Here is a 17,203-nt window from a genome sequence, read left to right on the forward strand (position 1 = left end):
AAGAATTAAATCGAAATGTGACGGAATTGTCACAATAAACGATATAAACAACATGTACCACCAAACCCTGTATAGCCATAGCTGGCTGCATGAGTCACTACACAGCAGCAGGAGCATCATTCGGAGTATTATAATGTTTCAATGCACCTTTAAGATCAGCACACTAAATCAAAACACAGGTCATACTTTGCAGCGATCATCCGGAGCGAAACATTTTATTTAATGAATACAAACTCTGATCCAAGGCTTAGGCTGCTTCCTCGTCGGTGCTGCTATCATCGTACTCGGGGCCGTCGGGCACGGGGTAGTCGTAGAATGCGGCGGGCAGGTTGGTCTTGATGAACACGAGGAGCTTCTCCTCCACAATCGTGGGCACCGCCAGTGAGTTCCTTAGCTTGGAATGGATGAAGCCCATCGTTGAGAAGTGCGCTTCTGCAATTAGAACCAATTAAACCGGATTTCTCCCAATCTCAGATGATCGGGTTTAATATAAAAAAAGAGAATTAAACCCGATTGTAAAAAACCCGACTGTGCCACCCTTGGTTTTGACGCTTGTACAGGAACGTCATCGGAACGGAATAGGAAGAAAAGCTGACGACGTAACCGCGCGAGTTCGTCATCGGAATGAGTGGGGGGTTAATAGGCAGCGACGGGTGAAGGGAGTGGCGGAGGAAGCCCTCGGGACCTCTACTCAGCGGTGACACGAGACCTCAGACTGACATACAGAAGTGCACACGCGGCACTTTAATGCGTGTGGAGGGTGACGTGGCTCATACTCCCATCGCAATTACCAACTCGAGGCGCGGCGCGTGGGTGTTGCGTGCGTACTGTTTCTTCTGTTCGGACTTTGTGTTTTATTAGACGTGAAAATGCCGATTAAAGTTTGGGTTAATTATAATCGCAACTACACATCTGTTGGTGAGACCGCGTTGACGGTTTTGCACGAGCATTTATAATATCGCAATTTAAAATATTCGTCAACAACACTGCCTACGGAGGTGGAACATCATGGAACTTTGAGTCAACGTGGGCCCAACGTTGGGACGTTCCAGCCACTTGATAACGTTGAGTTTGGCCCAACCTCAGCAATTGTACTGGTTAACAGAGAGGTGGCCCCCTGTCGTATGTCCTGTTGAAGGTCCACTTCCCCAAACGTCGCCTGAGTCCACACAATCGTGGTCATTGACGAATGTATTTATTATGGCTGCGTTTAATAACGCGTGTTTAACGATGGTGCAATCAGTTAAATTGCAGTGATTTGGAAGCGATACTGCGTAGATTGCTCAACAGCGCTGAGCATTTCAAACGGCGGTCTTCTCTGGGCCATGCCTACCATCTTCGTGTAGTATTATTACTACGCGTCATTATTAGCCAGCAATTATAATTACAATCGCAAAGTTCATGATTATTTATCAGAGGTGTGGACTCGAGTCATGTGACTTGGACTCGAGTCAGACTCGAGTCATGAATTTGATGACTTGCGACTCGACTTGGACTTGCATAACAATGACTTTGTCCCACCTATGAGATGTGGACTCGAGTCATGTGACTTGGACTCGAGTCAGACTCGAGTCATGAATTTGATGACTTGCGACTCGACTTGGACTTGCATAACAATGACTTTGTCCCACCTCTGTTATTTATCGTAAACGACGCGAGATTTGGGTTCGTGCGCTCAGCCAGCCACGGACGTTGGGGGGGAGGGGCAGAAGATCACGTGCCGTTAGATTTCCCAGTCCGGATGCGCACCGGCGCTCGCTTCCCATTGGTCACCCGGTGCCGTGGCCGTCGCTCTAATTGGCCACAGCCGCTCGCCCCCTCCGATCCAATCGGAGAGCGCTGGGAGGGTGGGAGGGGGCGGGGGGAGTGCGAGGGGCTTGCGCGTGCGCACTGGGAAATGTAAACGCAGCGCGCGCACGTCACGGCCCCTCCCGGAAGTGTGGGCCATGGAGGAGCAGGGTCGGCACGGGGACCCCGCGACCCTCCCGGTAAGGGGGCCTCGAGGGGGACCGAGAGGGGGTAGGGGGCGACGCCGAGGAGGAGGACACGCAGGAGGAACGTGGGGGATCCGGAGGGGAGGCAGGGACTCCGTTGAGGGGACCCGCTGGGACACGGGGGACAGTGCGGGGTGGGACCCACAGGGATCCGTCTGACGCAGGAAGACGATCGGACACTCTGTGTGAGGGGATCCGGCCCGCGATTCCCGCTGAGGGGACCTAGAGGGGACGGGGATGCCTGTGAGGGTGTCCAGAGGGGATAGAGGGATCGAGAGGGACCTGCGGCCGTCTGGAACGCTCTTCCTTTCGATATGAGGAAGCCGCTGGAGCGATCCACTTTTAAATAATCTCGATTGAGATCTCATTTCTTTCGAACTGCTTTTTGTGTTTAGTTTGTTGTCTTTCCCCCGAACCCCCATTTAGCAGGGTTGGCTACGTACGGTTCGAAAGAAGTTCAACACACATACATAGGGAGCGGCAATCTTGGGTCCCCAGAGGTGATGGCAGACCCCGGGATTGCTCGGGGATTCGGGAGTGAACCGGGAAAGCAAGAGGGACGGCGAACTCCGGACACCGCGGGGAGATGGGGAAGTTGGGCGAGGGGGGATCTTTAGGGACGTGGGAGGGGGCGAGCTTGCCAGCGTGGTCCCTTTCTCACGGCTGTGGTGGTGGCGATTGTAAGAAGTTGATTACAGTGGGGACATTCAGGACGATCATGATGGTGGTGGTGATGAATTCGGCGCTAAATGATTCAGGCATCGGTAACGAGGGACCTCATCACACTCGCTGGAATCTGATTATATCGGCGTCACTTTGTCATTTACGCCTTTTCACGTTCAATGTATGATACACTGCAATGTCTTGTGGGTAATTATAAACGGACACGGGTCTGTCTCGGCGTAAAATAGAATGTAGCGTGTATGTTAGTCGGTGGTGAAGTATGGTCAAATAACCCCCACGACACGCACGGTGTGAGGGAAGCCCTCAAGCAGCAGTGGAGTGAAACAACAAGGGCCGTAGTACACGTGCGTGGTGAGTCTATTAGCGTGAAGCGCCGGCGTTTGTCGAAAATACTGTGGACCGGCTCCACCTTTCTCGGTTTCATTTTATCCCGTGGCCTCGTCAAACAAATGACCCCGGGCTGCCTGACATGTCCCACCCGGCCGCTGCAGAAAGCAGAGGACACGGAGAGGAGGAGCAAGGAGAAGTTGGGCCTCTCCGTCAACTACCGCCCCTCGCCACTACAAATCAAAATCCGTGAGTGCCCCCCCCCCCTCATCAGCGCCTGGATGCCGAGCGGATCCACCGAGTTGCACGGAGGGGGCTGTGGCTGAGACGCCGAGCCAGCATCGCGAGAGATCCTATGTCGGCGTAGTTTTTTATTACCATTTTGGTGACCCAGGTCACTTGCAAATGAGAGTAGTACTGGTCTCTGGGGTTCTCTGCTACTATTTTAAGTTACTCCTTCAACAACAATATGATACCAGCAGCATGACATTTTGTATTTGGAATTAACTTATAAGCAAAAATAGTGTGGAGCGGTGGTGCAGCGGTTCGCGCATTGTGCTACAATCTCGGCCACCTGAGTTCGATTCCCAGTCACCGTGACCCACCATCCCTGGCCGCTTCACCGACTCGCATGGTGCAGCTCTGTGAGATGCGATGAAACAAAACCCCCATTCCCAACGTCAAATGATCAGGTGAACAGGATAGCCACCGTGGCTGTGTGTTTATATAAATGTGGGGGGCGGGGAGGGGGACACTTGGAGCCAAGTGAGAGCAGGGGTTGCGCAACCCTTCAGTGGCCATGGCCTCACTAGCAGCTCACCCCCACGTGGTGGCACGAGGGTGGGTGGCAGGTGGCTGAGCCTTTTTTATGTTGGCAATGATTAAACGTTGGTTAATAATTGACGGGAAAAGCTGCACAAGTCTCAATGGACACAGTTATGAGATGCCACTGAGTAGCTACGTGTCCACACTTTCTGGAGGTGTCTTGTTTGGGATGTTGTATTCGGCTTTTGAAAAAAGTGGCACGATCAGGGAAGTTGCTTTGTTTCGGTGTTTTAGGATTTTATGTTGGATTAAATGGTGCAGGGACCCCGACACCCAGTGACCTGCATCTTCAATGACATAATAAACAAGCCGATAGTGGTCTCTCACAAATCGTCTCCACATAAAAATTCTTACACAAGCCACCAGCCGCACAGCCTTTTGGGAGTGCATAATTTCAGCAGCACTCTTTCAATCCAGGCAAAATCCTGCCCCAGTATCGACATAGTGTCTGATCAGCACTATACTCTACAACTACTATTTTAATTTTACCAGATAAGGCCCACTGAGCTATTTAGCTATTTTTGAGAAGCGACCTGGCCACAAGTGAAAACTCAACGAAGCGGCTTATTACGTGGAAAGGTATTGCAGCCAAATACTCGAAATGCATGTTTCTCAATGTGGAGGCAAAACCGGAGAAAATCCATGCAACCATAAAGAAAACATGCAGCCTCCAAATATACAGGCGTCACACGGTCGGGATAGAACTCACGGCCTCCTGCATACCAGGAGAGGTATTTAACATCTCCTAGCCACCACGGCATCCCGGTGGCTTGCTTATACCAATGCTGGTGAATTACCAATCTTTCGGGCAAGGGCATCTGCAATGAGGTCTTCATCATTCTGTCTTGGCATATGATGATTTATTTCCCCTCTGATTCCATTCATTGCCATGATTCAGACTTCCGCTGTTTGATTCGAGACTCGGGGGTGGCCGCACAGAAGGCATGTGATTGCAGGAGGCTTGAGCTGATTTAGATGTACAGATGTGGGGTGAATGATTGCCTCCCTAAATCTCGCAAAGCAAACAGTAGCTACTCCGTGTCACAGTGGCCAGGGGGAATACCAGCTGGTCAGCATTTGTCCTGCACGTTTGCACATCTAACTGCTGCATCAAGGACGTTTATAATCTTGAATCCATTGTGCGTGGGCATTGATTGTGGCTTTAATTTATTGGTAGACCCGGGGATGGGTGAGACTCTTTGTCTTTCAGTGTTATTTATTTACCCAGGAAACCCTCTCTGGACCTAAAGCTGCCTCTTTTCAGTAGTGTCCTACATTTTTCTAAAATTTGGAAATGTATAAATCACTTGGGAGGCGAAAAGAGGACTCCCAACTTGTGCACGGCTGGGTCCGTGGACCCCTTGCTGTTCGAGAAACTGTTGGCCAAGTTGCACAAGCTTGCGTTTGACTTGTTTGTGCAAATTGCCACGTGTAACACTGGTGGGCGCCTGGGAGAGAGCGGTGGCTCATTTGCATGCACAGCAGAAGTGCGGGTTTTGATGGGCGTGTCCGTGTGCATGTGCGTGCATGTGTTTGCGTGTTAGTGTGTACGCGTGTCAGTATCTGGACACGCGTGCATGTGTGCGTGCATGCGCAGGTGTGTGTCATTGTGAGCACACGTGTGTACGCGTGTGACAGTGCGTGTGTGTGCGCAGAGCGATGGTCGAATGGCTAGACCGTCACACTCACCACATCGGCGACGATTACCTGAACTAGTCCTGGAGCCTCCCTAAGGACGGCTCGGCCTTTAATGAATACCTTGTGCAGTGTTTAAACATCAGCAATCGGGAGACAAAGATGCCCGGATGTGCTTCTGGCCACTCTTCCATCCCCTCGTGTGCCATCTTTGTCTTCGCAGAGCGTCAGAGGGAGGGAGTCCGGAGGACCGAAGGACGCAACGGCACCGCCGGGAAGACGCCCGTGCGCCGCTCGCCAAACAGCCGCTCCGTCTTGTCCCGCGCACGGTGAGTACCACAACCACTACCACCACCGCCTTTACCATCACCACTACCACCACCACACTACAACCACCACACTGCACCAGCACCACCACCATACTGCATCACCACCACATAAATGCACCAACACATCAGCACTGCACCACCATCGCCGTTCTGCACCACCACACTGGACCACCACCACCGCACCAGCACCACTACACCACCGCCACAACACCAATTCACCACAGCGCCACCACTTAATTGCACTACTGCACCCACCATCACACTGAGCTTGCCACACTGGCCAAGCGTTGAATACAGGGCAATGTGTTTGTGCTGTTGGTGTGAAATTTATATTGGAGTAATGAAAGTGATATTGGCAGAAAGGTGCGTGAATGATGAAGTCATGCGTGAAATAATGAAATAGACGGAGTGGTGATAGAGGCGTGTGTACGAAGCTGATGGAGCCGTGTGTACGATGTTGATGGAGCCGTGTGTACGATGTTGATGGAGCGTGTGTACGATGTTGATGGAGCCGTGCGTACGATGTTGATGGAGCCGTGTGTACGATGCTGATGGAGCCGTGTGTACAATGTTGATGGAGCCGTGCGTATGATGCTGATGGAGCCTTTTGTACGATGTTGATGGAGCCGTGTGTACAATGTTGATGGAGCCGTGTGTATGATGCGGATGGAGCCGTGTGTACGATACTGATGGAGCCGTGTGTACGATGCTGATGGAGCCGTGCGTACGATGTTGATGGAGCCGTGTGTACGATGTTGATGGAGCCGTGTGTACGATGCTGATGGAGCCGTGTGTACGATGTTGATAGAGCCGTGTGTACGATGTTGATGGAGCCGTGCGTATGATGCTGATGGAGCCGTGTGTACGATACTGATGGAGCCGTGTGTACGATGCTGATGGAGCTGTGTGTACGATGTTGATGGAGCCGTGTGTACGATGGTGATGGAGCCGTGTGTACGATGCTGATGGAGCCGTGTGTACGATGCTGATGGAGCCGTGTGTACGATGCTGATGGAGCCGTGCGTACGATGCTGATGGAGCCGTGCGTACGATGTTGATGGAGCCGCGTGTACGATGTTGATGGAGCCGTGTGTACGATGTTGATGGAGCCGTGTGTACGATGTTGATGGAGCCGTACGTACGATGTTGATGGAGCCGTGTGTACGATGCTGATGGAGCCGTGCGTACGATGCTGATGGAGCTGTGCGTACGATGTTGATGGAGCCGTGTGTACGATGTTGATGGAGCCGTGTGTACGATGTTGATGGAGCCGTGTGTACGATGTTGATGGAGCCGTGCGTATGATGCTGATGGAGCCGTGCGTACGATGTTGATGGAGCCGTGCGTACGATGTTGATGGAGCTGTGCGTATGATGCTGATAGAGCCGTGTGTACGATGTTGATGGAGCCGTGCGTACAATGTTGATGGAGCCGTGCGCTTGATGCTGTGGTAACTGTCTGGTGACGCTGCTAGGCTGCTGGTTCCCAACAAGGGCTACGAGGCCGTGGGGCAGAGCGCCGACCACCGGCCGCTTGTGCAGTTCGACTCCGACAGGTGGGCACGCACAGGCACGCGTCAGGTCACATGGGGCGCCGTAGCCGCTGCCAGGCAGGCGAAGGGGGGCGGCACTCGGCACCGTCATCCACGGCCGGCCCCATCTCACTTCCACACGTACAACACTCGCCTGGATAATCCTGGTTTGCGCTCGCCCATCGAATTACTAAACCAGGCTCAACCATGCTTAACATTGTTGGGATGTGGTGGCTAAGCTGCACGTGGTTGCCTGTGATCCAGCGCTGTGGAGGCAGCAGCGAGGGTTGGCGGATAGTAAACGGGTGTAGTGAAACTCCCTTCCCACTCATTAATTTGCTGCTAACACCTTAATTGATCGACAGAGGATTGTCGAGCTTGGGGGGGGGGATTTGGCACCGGCTCACTGCCTGGCTTCCTTCCCGGCTGCCTGTGCTTCCTCGAGCCTCTAAGTCGCTCTCTCTTCGAGAGCAAGCAAACACCTTGCAGCGGTGGTGTAGTGTTACAAGTTGAAATGATTGCTAACTTCCAAGATCATGGCCATTTGAAGTGAATTGGTTGGGTGGTCTGCGACTGTCACCCTCCGCACCCCCACCAGTTCAATGCCATGTTCCTACGGTCAAGCGTCCTCATTGTGACGCTGGCGCCCGTGTTGTCCCCGCAGTGAGGAGGAGCTGGACATGTCGCAGCACTCGTCGGGGTACTCCTCGTCAGAGGTGAGACCGGGATTGCCGCATTCAGCGGTGTGTATGTATGTACGTTGAACTTCTTTCGCACCATACATAGCCAGCCGTGCTAATCGGAGGTGCGATTTGCGTGGGCAGGCTCGTTTGCTCGAGCGGCCCAAACATGGGCCACAGCAGGGTGGTAACACCTCGGTGTTGACATTCGTAGCCCCTTGCAGCGAGAAGTGTTTGGGTTCAATTCCCGACTCGGGCGCCTTCCTGTGTAGAGTTTGTATGTTCTCCGTCTGTTCTGTAGTGTGTGAATGAGTGTGAGTGAGCGAGTGTGTAGAGTGTGTATGTTCTCCGTCTGTTCTGTAGTGTGTGAATGAGTGTGAGTGAGCGAGTGTGTAGAGTGTGTATGTTCTCCGTCTGTTCTGTAGTGTGTGAATGAGTGTGAGTGAGCGAGTGTGTAGAGTTTGTATGATCTCCGTCTGTTCTGTAGTGTGTGAATGAGTGTGAGTGAGCGAGTGTGTAGAGTGTGTATGTTCTCCCTCTATTCTGTAGTGTGTGAATGAGTGTGAGTGAGTGTGTAGAGTGTGTATGTTCTCCCTCTATTCTGTAGTGTGTGAATGAGTGTGAGTGAGTGTGTAGAGTTTGTATGTTCTACCTCTTAGTCCTTCAGAGTGAGTGAATGTAGAGTTTGTATGTTCTCCCTCTGTTCTGTAGTGTGTGAATGAGTGTGAATGAGTGTGAATGAGTGAGTGAGCGAGTGTGTGGAATTTGTATGTTCTGCCCCTGTTCTGCATGGGTTTCCTCCATGTTCTTGGGTTTCGTCCCACAGCTTAAAAAACACAGACAGTGTAACTGGTATTGTCCAAAACATCCCCATGTTGAAAATATGATGACCTGTAAGTCACTCAATTGGGATTCAAAACAGCACCAACGTTGTGCCCTACTGCTACGAAATCCAGCACTGTGGAGGCGGGACAGGTTTGGTGGATCGCGCAAATGTTGTGAAACGCCCTTCCTATGGCCGTCAAGGAGATGTTATAGCCTGGCTTGCCAGAAGAAGTCCAGCACCTGTTCCATTTGTGCGAGATAGAGCGTTGCCCCCTCGCACACGCTTGGGTTTTCTGCGTGTGCTCTGGTGTTCTCCCACACGTAAACATCATCAATCGGATGATAACACCTTCATATACAGAGGACTACAGAGCTTGGGGGTTGGGGGGGCAGGGATTTGGCACGGGCTCACTGCATGGCCGTTGCCATCTTCCCGCTTGTCTGTGGTTCTTCCTCGCACCTCCGAGTCGTTCTCTCGCTCTCTCTTCGTTAACGAGCAATTACTCTGTGGCGGAAGTGGCAGCGTGTTATAAAATTGAGGTTATTATGAGTTGCTTTTGACACAGCAATACACATGGAACCGTGTTTCTCAACTCCAGTCCTCGCCACCCCAAATGGTGCAAAGAGATGGAGAGCGACCATGGCAGGGTGGGGGTAGGGGTTCGCCGTGGGAACTGCTGTCAAAAATATCAGTTCTCGTAACGATTTCCCGTCTCCTCTCATTCCCGCTCAGATCAACCCTGACCTGAGCCGGCAGCTGCTGAAGGACGGGTACCGGCTCGACGAGGTTCCCGACGATGAGGACCTGGACCTCATCCCGCCGCGACCCGTCGGCCAAGCCTGCATGTGCTGCTGCAGCTCGTGCACCGTTCAGTAACCGCGGGGGGTCGGCAGCTGTGCTGGCCGCCACGACCGAGGACGGCGGTCATCGTGGTGACGGTGACGACCAGGGGTGATGGTCGTCACGGTGGTGACGGTGGTGACGGTCGTCACGGCGACGGTGATGGTGACGAACCGGGGACTGCGGTCGTCATGGCGATGAACGAACAATCGCAAATCGAGCGGCACGCTGGCCTCCGCGTGACCTCGCTTTCCCCGAGGGAGACCCTACGTGGTCCATCACGGGTTTTGTCTCCGGTTGCCGCGGCAACAATTTAGCGAGCTCTCGCACCGAACAATCTGGTCAGGTTTCCAGCAGCTGTCCGGAATGGCAATGGCGACGGCGCCTCTTCTTGCCCCAAGTTCCCGGCTGCCCCCCCCCTCTCCTTGGTCATGGGCTTGCGCATGTGCGTGCCCGCACCTTCACAAGCGCGCTCGTGCTGCGACGACATATAGATACTTTTTTTGTTTACCACTTTATTTTATTGCCTTTGTGCAGATGAAAAGGTCAGTTGGCCTGCAGTTCTGGCCGATGTTGAGCAATAATGTGATGCCGCCCCATGCCTTGTGTGCGGTGCTGTATTTGTGCGTCTGTGTGCATGTGTGTGCATGTGTGTGTGGCGGCTGTTGTGTGTGTGGCGGCTGTTGTGTGTGTGTGTGTGGAGAGCGGTGGCACAGCGGTTAGCGATCCGAGATCAATTCTTACGGCCAACACCAGTGACGGATATCTGAACCAGTCCTAGCCTCCCCGAGGTCGACTCAGCCTTAAAAATGAGTACTTTATGCGGTGAGTAAAAATCTACATTTGGGGAGACAAAGGCGGTCAGGCATGGTGAAGACCACACCACCACCTCGTGTGCTGTGCCGGCATTCATAGGTGCTTGCTAACAGCATTTGCCTCTATAGTCTGTTGAGGCTATATGGGGAATCTTCATGTGTGTGTGTGTGCGTGTGTATGTGCACAGTGTTCTGAGTGTTTAATCTGACTGCATTCCACAGAATTTACTCTTTAGCTTTGTCTCCTACATTGACGTATTTTTTTTACGTATCGAAGGATGTATTTATTGTGAGTACCCATCCAGCCCGGGACGTGGTTCCTTCATCAGAGCTGGCCTGGCCGAAGAAACTACTGAGCGTGCAGTATTTACCTAATGCTGCAGAGGAATGCTGAAGAGCCCAAACATGGACGTTACCCAACCCCGTTACCACCTAACCCTGACCTCGCCCAATATGCTCGCCCAATAAGCTCGCCCAATTTCAAGTCTAACCGTGACCCCGACCCCCTTGCCCCCAGCCCACTTATTTATTGTTGCCCATCTGTCAAGGCCGTAATGAGGCTAGAGCAGATTGGCGTGATTTGTCACCGGTAGTTGTTGACGCACCGAGATAGATTTGATCGCTGCTCCCACGAATGTGCAACAAAGGCGGCAGCTTCCAATGACTTCACAGGCAAAGGTCACGCGGACCACCCTGCCCAAGGTTGTGCGCTGCTCTAGACCAATCACTGTTCTTCGAACGTACTTGTCGGCAAGATTGGCCAGACACGACCCTGCCACTCGATACCGCTGCCTGTGCCAGGTCGCCGCAGTCGCTCAGAAATCGTTTTTTCCTATGACAGTTGCTGGCTACGATTGCCCTAAAATTGCCCTCGTTCATCATGGCCCCTGGCGATATATCGTGCTCGTGCATGGGGACCTAAGTAGTTTCAGCCGTGTCTGTTGGGGTCAGCGACCCAGAAAATATTTCTACACCCGACACCCCACATCCAGGATACCTCTCACTATGATTGTGGCTACCACCACTAGTCACAGTCACGTACCACCTACTCCATACTCCCAGCGACCCGGGAAAATATATTCGGTGAAAAATTTAGTCCTGGGTCTATCCCAAGCTCCGTGCTGTGGGTGGAGAGGGTGCAGGGGCTGTAATATCGAGCTGGAGTGGAGTGGGGATGGGGAGGGGGATGTCTGTGTGTGTGTGCAGCGTTCCCACTTGCTGGGTTGCGGGGTGTGTGCGTACGCCTGTGCTTGCGTGTCGCGTGCCCTCTGCGGTGCATGTCGCATGTTCATCGAACTGCATTTTTCCACGCTTTGCCACACAGATCCATTCATCAATCTTCTCCGTAGTGTTCACAAAATGACGCTCTTCCCAACTGGACCGATCTGACCGGCACGCTGTCAGTCTTTAGGTTTTTTTTAAACCCCTGTACTTGGTAGGACGCCCTCTCCACCAGCACGGGTGCAATCACGCAATCACAGGGCTGCACGTTTGACCGTTTACTGCACAAGGATGTAAAATACGTGAATCGTACTGCCTTGTAAAAGACTTTTGTGAGAGTTGAATATTTGATGTGATTTTCAATATGAGAATCGGTATGCGGTGACATGCTTTGAAAACCATTCACCTACCACTTAACAAAAACTCAAAGTAGAATCAATAAGACTGGCCCTTTAAGGGAAAAAATATATTTAAAAATATATGATAGGCGATGTTTTGGGCAATGACCTTTCATGTCACACTTAATTTCGGTAGCGTTGGTAAGTGCGGCATCATGCCAGAGCACCCACGGAATCGGGAGTGTATGCTCACAAGCCAAGTGGTGTTTGATTCCCATGTTTTAATAATATCTGTATGGAATCTGATCCCACGTGAAGCATCATTGAGTTTGTATATAATCCACGTGCAATTGTTATTCATCCTAACAAGTGCATTTCGATTAAAAACAACTTGTTCTTTCTTGAGGGCGCAATACGCTGTCCACGTTACCTTTGGCAGGCAACCGCACATTAACACGCCCACACACACTCCTGTCACCGCAGGAGGCCCTTGCAGTGACAAAATTCAAGTTTATTAAAATTTTGTTTAATCAGGTGAGAACTCGGGAGACCAGGAGAAGTTTAATTTGCAAGAGTGACTCTTGACCGAGCATATCCCTAAAATTGGACACGCGATCTTGCCAGGCCAAAATGTCACCGTCCCTCCTGATACCCAATTGATGCGGCCATTTAGAAGTGGTAGGCCTCGTGTGACCCATGGGCCGCGATTTAATTTTTTGGAACCTTATTCAAGATGCGTGGAAGGGTCTGCTTCACGAGCATAAAAACAATGTAAGATGCAAGTCCATCAGCCTCTTGGTCTTATAAAAATCAATCTACGCTGGTGTCGCCTCTCTGAATCTCATCAGCAGGGCGTACTCCGGTTAGGATTAAGGTGCTCTACCTGATGATACTCAAAAGGGCAATACCGGTTCAGGATTCATCTGCCGATTCATCTGTTGCAGGAAGTGTTTTAGAAGCCTCCCAGGTTTTTTGGAGCAGTGTGTATTTACGACAGAGATACGTCTTGTTTTATTTGTTACCTAACGTCCACCAGCGGTTAACACATTTCGTCAGGCGATGGTCGGCTATGGACGCCTGTAATCCAACACTGGAGGCGAGGGTTGGTGAATCACACAAATGTTGTGAAACTCCCTTTCGGTGTTGAGGAGGAGCGATTCCCTGGCTCGCCAGGCGAAGGTGGTACAGAAAAGAAAAATGGGTGAAAATGTTCCATCGTTATTGGATAAGAGCGTTGCCCCCTCGTGGGCATGTGTTGTCTCCGGATACTCCAGTTTCGTCCCACTTGCAGACATTCATTGTCTGTTAACGCCTTCATTATGTCGAGCACCACCGGCTCGCTGCCTTCTCTCTTTTGCTTCCTCGTGTCTCCGCGGCGGTCTGTGTTTTCGAGAGTGAGCAAATGGTGTGCGTTACAAGTTGAAATTGTTATAATCGGCGATGATCAATCCGCTGCTGAATGAAGGCCTCCCCAATCCATCGCCACCTCTGGCATTTGGCACAATTAATGCTTCAGGCTGTAGGATGGAGCGATGGTGCAACGGTTATCAAAATGCAATATGACCTCGATCGGCCGAGTTCGAGTTCCGGCGATATCAAAACTCGTTCTGAGCCTCCCCCCACCCCCACCAGCCAGCCCCTTTACAATACCGAACTGGCCAGTGTGGTGAGGTATGACCCCCCCCCCACGACCGGCGGGGAGTGGGGGGGAGCCCTTCATCCAGATGGGTCCACGGTGGCTGTGGTTGTCTACCCCGTGCATCTCGCCCTGCTCCTGCTGCTGCCCTGTGACCCTTGCCTGTACATTACTCTCGTCTCGTGAAACATTGACGGTTACATTGTGTACACGCTGCTGGACTCTTACGAAATAAACGGGAGTGAACGACGCACGACTGCACTCGTGTTGTTAGTAGTCGACGAATAACAAGCATCTGTCTGTATATAGACACACAAAGGTATATTTGGCAGGTCCCGTTATGTGCAGGGACGGATATGTGTAGCAGGAGGACACGAAGCGTTTACTTGTTAATGTTGTATTATCCACAACCACGCCAGTGGTTGTTTTGTTACGTAACTTTATTTTATAGCCAGATGACCGGGTAAGGCTGAACTTAATAATATTTATAAGAGATGCTTTCATGCCACAATGTTCAAGGCCGCTTCACATCAGTCAAGATATAATAGTTGTAATAATACTTTAAATAGTTGTAATAATACTTTAAATAGTTGTAATTATACTTAAGGAATAATGCAGGAAGCATATCATCAAAAGATGCCAGGATAAACTCGGAGGGCTCCAGGATAGAAATATGTCTTAATCTTTGGATGTGTAGTAGGTTCAAATTAGGTGCACACACACGCAACTTGGAGGCAACACTATTTATTAAACGGTAAATAATATAACACTCTACATGAGGTGGTGACCACCTTCCTCAACTCACTAACACTCTGGAACACGACACAGACTGGACCAGGCAGGCAACGGCCTGCCTGGCCCAGGACGACGACTCGGGACTTGACGACCGAAGATGTCTTCACCTTGGAGTACAGTACAACAGCAGCCTCGCTCTGCGTTCACACCACGCTTATATTTGGTTTGGCGTGGCTGGCTCCGCCCCGGCGTGGCTGGCTCTCTTCAGGCCACGCCTCCCTTCCCCCACCTCTGGGAAGGTCCGGATCCCTCCACCACGTGACCCCCCAGGCACCCCTTTGGGGCCCCCAGCCTTCGTACAGGCCAACACAGTAGTGACCGTTCTGTCACTACATCACCCCCCCCTGTATAAACACACAGCCGTCCCCGGCTGTAACACAACTGTGAAACATCGAAAAGGTGTGCCTCCGAACCAGCAACATCAATAAATGACCGGCGACCGATAAGAAATACAATCACGTAATATATACAGAATCGACGAGGGTAAAAGGGAACCGCATAAAAAACGGGGAATAAACAACAAATATACATGAAAACTGGCTAACCCACTTACGCTCCAGCACAGCCCCCCCCCCCCGTTAGAATCACGCATGCAATGACAGTCACCCGTTAGCACCCCCCCGCCTTTCCGACGTGGCGTCACAACCAGTAGCACGCGTCGGCCATATCGGGGGGGAATTTCCATGTTACCACCCCACCGCCTTTCCGACGCGGCGTCACAACCAGTAGCACGCGTCGGCCATATCGGGGGGGGGATTTCCATGTTACCACCCCACCGCCTTTCCGACGCGGCGTCACAACCAGTAGCACACGTCGGCCATATCGGTGGGATTTTAACCCAGTCTCTCTCCAAGACTCGCATCGCAGCATATAGCTGTACCGACCGAGCTGAGACGACCCAGTCTCTCTCCAAGACTCGCATCGCAGCATATAGCTGTACCGACCGAGCTGAGACGACCCAGTCTCTCTCCAAGACTCGCATCGCAGCATATAACTGTACCGACCGAGCTGAGACGACCCATCGTTCACTCATTGCACAACATGCACCCTAACAACTGAGGGATACAGTCCCAACGTAACAGGACAACTCCACCTGAACCTTACGAATCTCCAGCCCACTGTTTCAACGCACCCCCGAGTGTCTCACTCTCCGGGCCGTCAGGTCAAGCCATCAGACACAGCATGATGGGACCACACTCTCTGAGCCATGTGAGCGCACAGCCCACTTGGCTAGACAAGCCACGGAGTGTCTCGATCTCCGGGCTGTCAGGTCAAGCTGTCAGACAGCATGACGGGACCACACTCTCTGAGCCATGTGAGCACACAGCCCACTTGGCTAGACAAGCCACGGAGTGTCTCGATCTCCGGGCTGTCAGGTCAAGCTGTCAAGACAGCATGACGGGACCACACTCTCTGAGCCATGTGAGCGCACAGCCCACTAGGCTAGACAAGCCACGGAGTGTCTCGATCTCCGGGCTGTCAGGTCAAGCCGTCAGACACAGCATGATGGGACCACACTCCCCGAGCCATGTGAGCGCACAGCCCACTAGGCTAGACAAGCCACGGAGTGTCTCGATCTCCGGGCTGTCAGGTCAAGCCATCAGCCATTGCATGACGGGACCACACTCTCTGAGCCATGTGAGCGCACAGCCCACTAGGCTAGACAAGCCACGGAGTGTCTCGATCTCCGGGCTGTCAGGTCAAGCCGTCAGACACAGCATGACGGGACCACACTCCCCGAGCCATGTGAGCACACAGCCCACTAGGCTAGACAAGCCACGGAGTGTCTCGATCCCTGGGCTGTCAGGTCAAGCCGTCAGCCATTGCATGACGGGACCACACTCTCCGAGCCATGTGAGCGCACAGCCCACTAGGCTAGACATACCACGGAGTGTTTCAATCTCCGGGCTGTCAGGTCAAGCCGTCAGCCATTGCATGACGGGACCACACTCTCCGAGCCCTGTGAGCGCACAGCCCACTAGGCTAGACATACCACGGAGTGTTTCAATCTCCGGGCTGTCAGGTCAAGCCGTCAGCCATTGCATGACGGGACCACACTCTCCGAGCCCTGTGAGCGCACAGCCCACTAGGCTAGACATACCACGGAGTGTTTCAATCTCCGGGCTGTCAGGTCAAGCCGTCAGCCATAGCATGACGGGACCACAACGTTCATGTTAGACACGCAACACTCACTGGGCCATCCTGGTCAGGACCTGCGCCCCAAGATAGGTGACAACCAGCAGCACAATTCCAAATCCCTGGCAGCATGTCACCATCGCAATTTAACACCATCACAACACATACAATTTGAATTATGATCCCCCACAGAACTGATCCAATGCCGAACAGGTACGCACAATTTGTGACGATCCCGAATATTCAATGGTCACAACAATACACCTCACATCCCGTATCCGTACACATCATCTCCGAGACTCGCATTGCAGAATGCAGCTGTACCAACCGAGTGGAGAGAGCAACGCAATTTGACGGCAATTAACGGAAACGCACCCCTGATCCATATAGAACACAAGGAGCATTCCCGCACAAAAGACATCATCTGTGCAACAACGGACAGGAACCAACCAGCGAGTTTGAAACAAACCGAACCTGTCATTTCTAAATCCCCTTCAACATTAACCATGGGACTCAGGGCATTCGAATTTTGAGAGCAAAAAAACTATACACAAACCCCAAGAATCGCCAAATTGATTAATACAGTATATG

The 17,203-nt window shown here is 52.1% G+C and overlaps 1 protein-coding gene across 1 annotated transcript; it reads left to right on the forward strand.

Moving 5' to 3' along the window:
- Positions 1–1,898: 1,898 nt before the first annotated feature.
- LOC144721857 (protein FAM219A-like) lies at positions 1,899–10,270 on the forward strand. The gene is made up of 6 exons (XM_078599774.1): positions 1,899–1,988; positions 3,170–3,254; positions 5,689–5,794; positions 7,269–7,349; positions 7,990–8,041; positions 9,564–10,270. Exons 1-6 carry the CDS (start codon positions 1,947–1,949, stop codon positions 9,705–9,707), a joined length of 510 nt encoding a protein of 169 aa, XP_078455900.1. The 5' UTR covers positions 1,899–1,946; the 3' UTR covers positions 9,708–10,270.
- The last annotated feature ends 6,933 nt before the right edge of the window (positions 10,271–17,203 follow it).

The sequence above is a fragment of the Lampetra planeri genome, chromosome 13, assembly GCF_965212315.1.
Source record: "Lampetra planeri chromosome 13, kcLamPlan1.2.h2, whole genome shotgun sequence".
Taxonomy (NCBI): Eukaryota; Metazoa; Chordata; class Hyperoartia; order Petromyzontiformes; family Petromyzontidae; genus Lampetra; species Lampetra planeri.

Bases quoted from the DNA above. Each gene is read 5' to 3' on its own strand.
- LOC144721857 (XM_078599774.1), top strand. From the start codon at position 1,947: ATGGAGGAGCAGGGTCGGCACGGGGACCCCGCGACCCTCCCG. The intron at 3,255-5,688 runs GTGAGTGCCCCC...TTGTCTTCGCAG, and splicing joins GCCACTACAAATCAAAATCC to AGCGTCAGAGGGAGGGAGTC. The intron at 5,795-7,268 runs GTGAGTACCACA...TGACGCTGCTAG, and splicing joins TCCGTCTTGTCCCGCGCACG to GCTGCTGGTTCCCAACAAGG.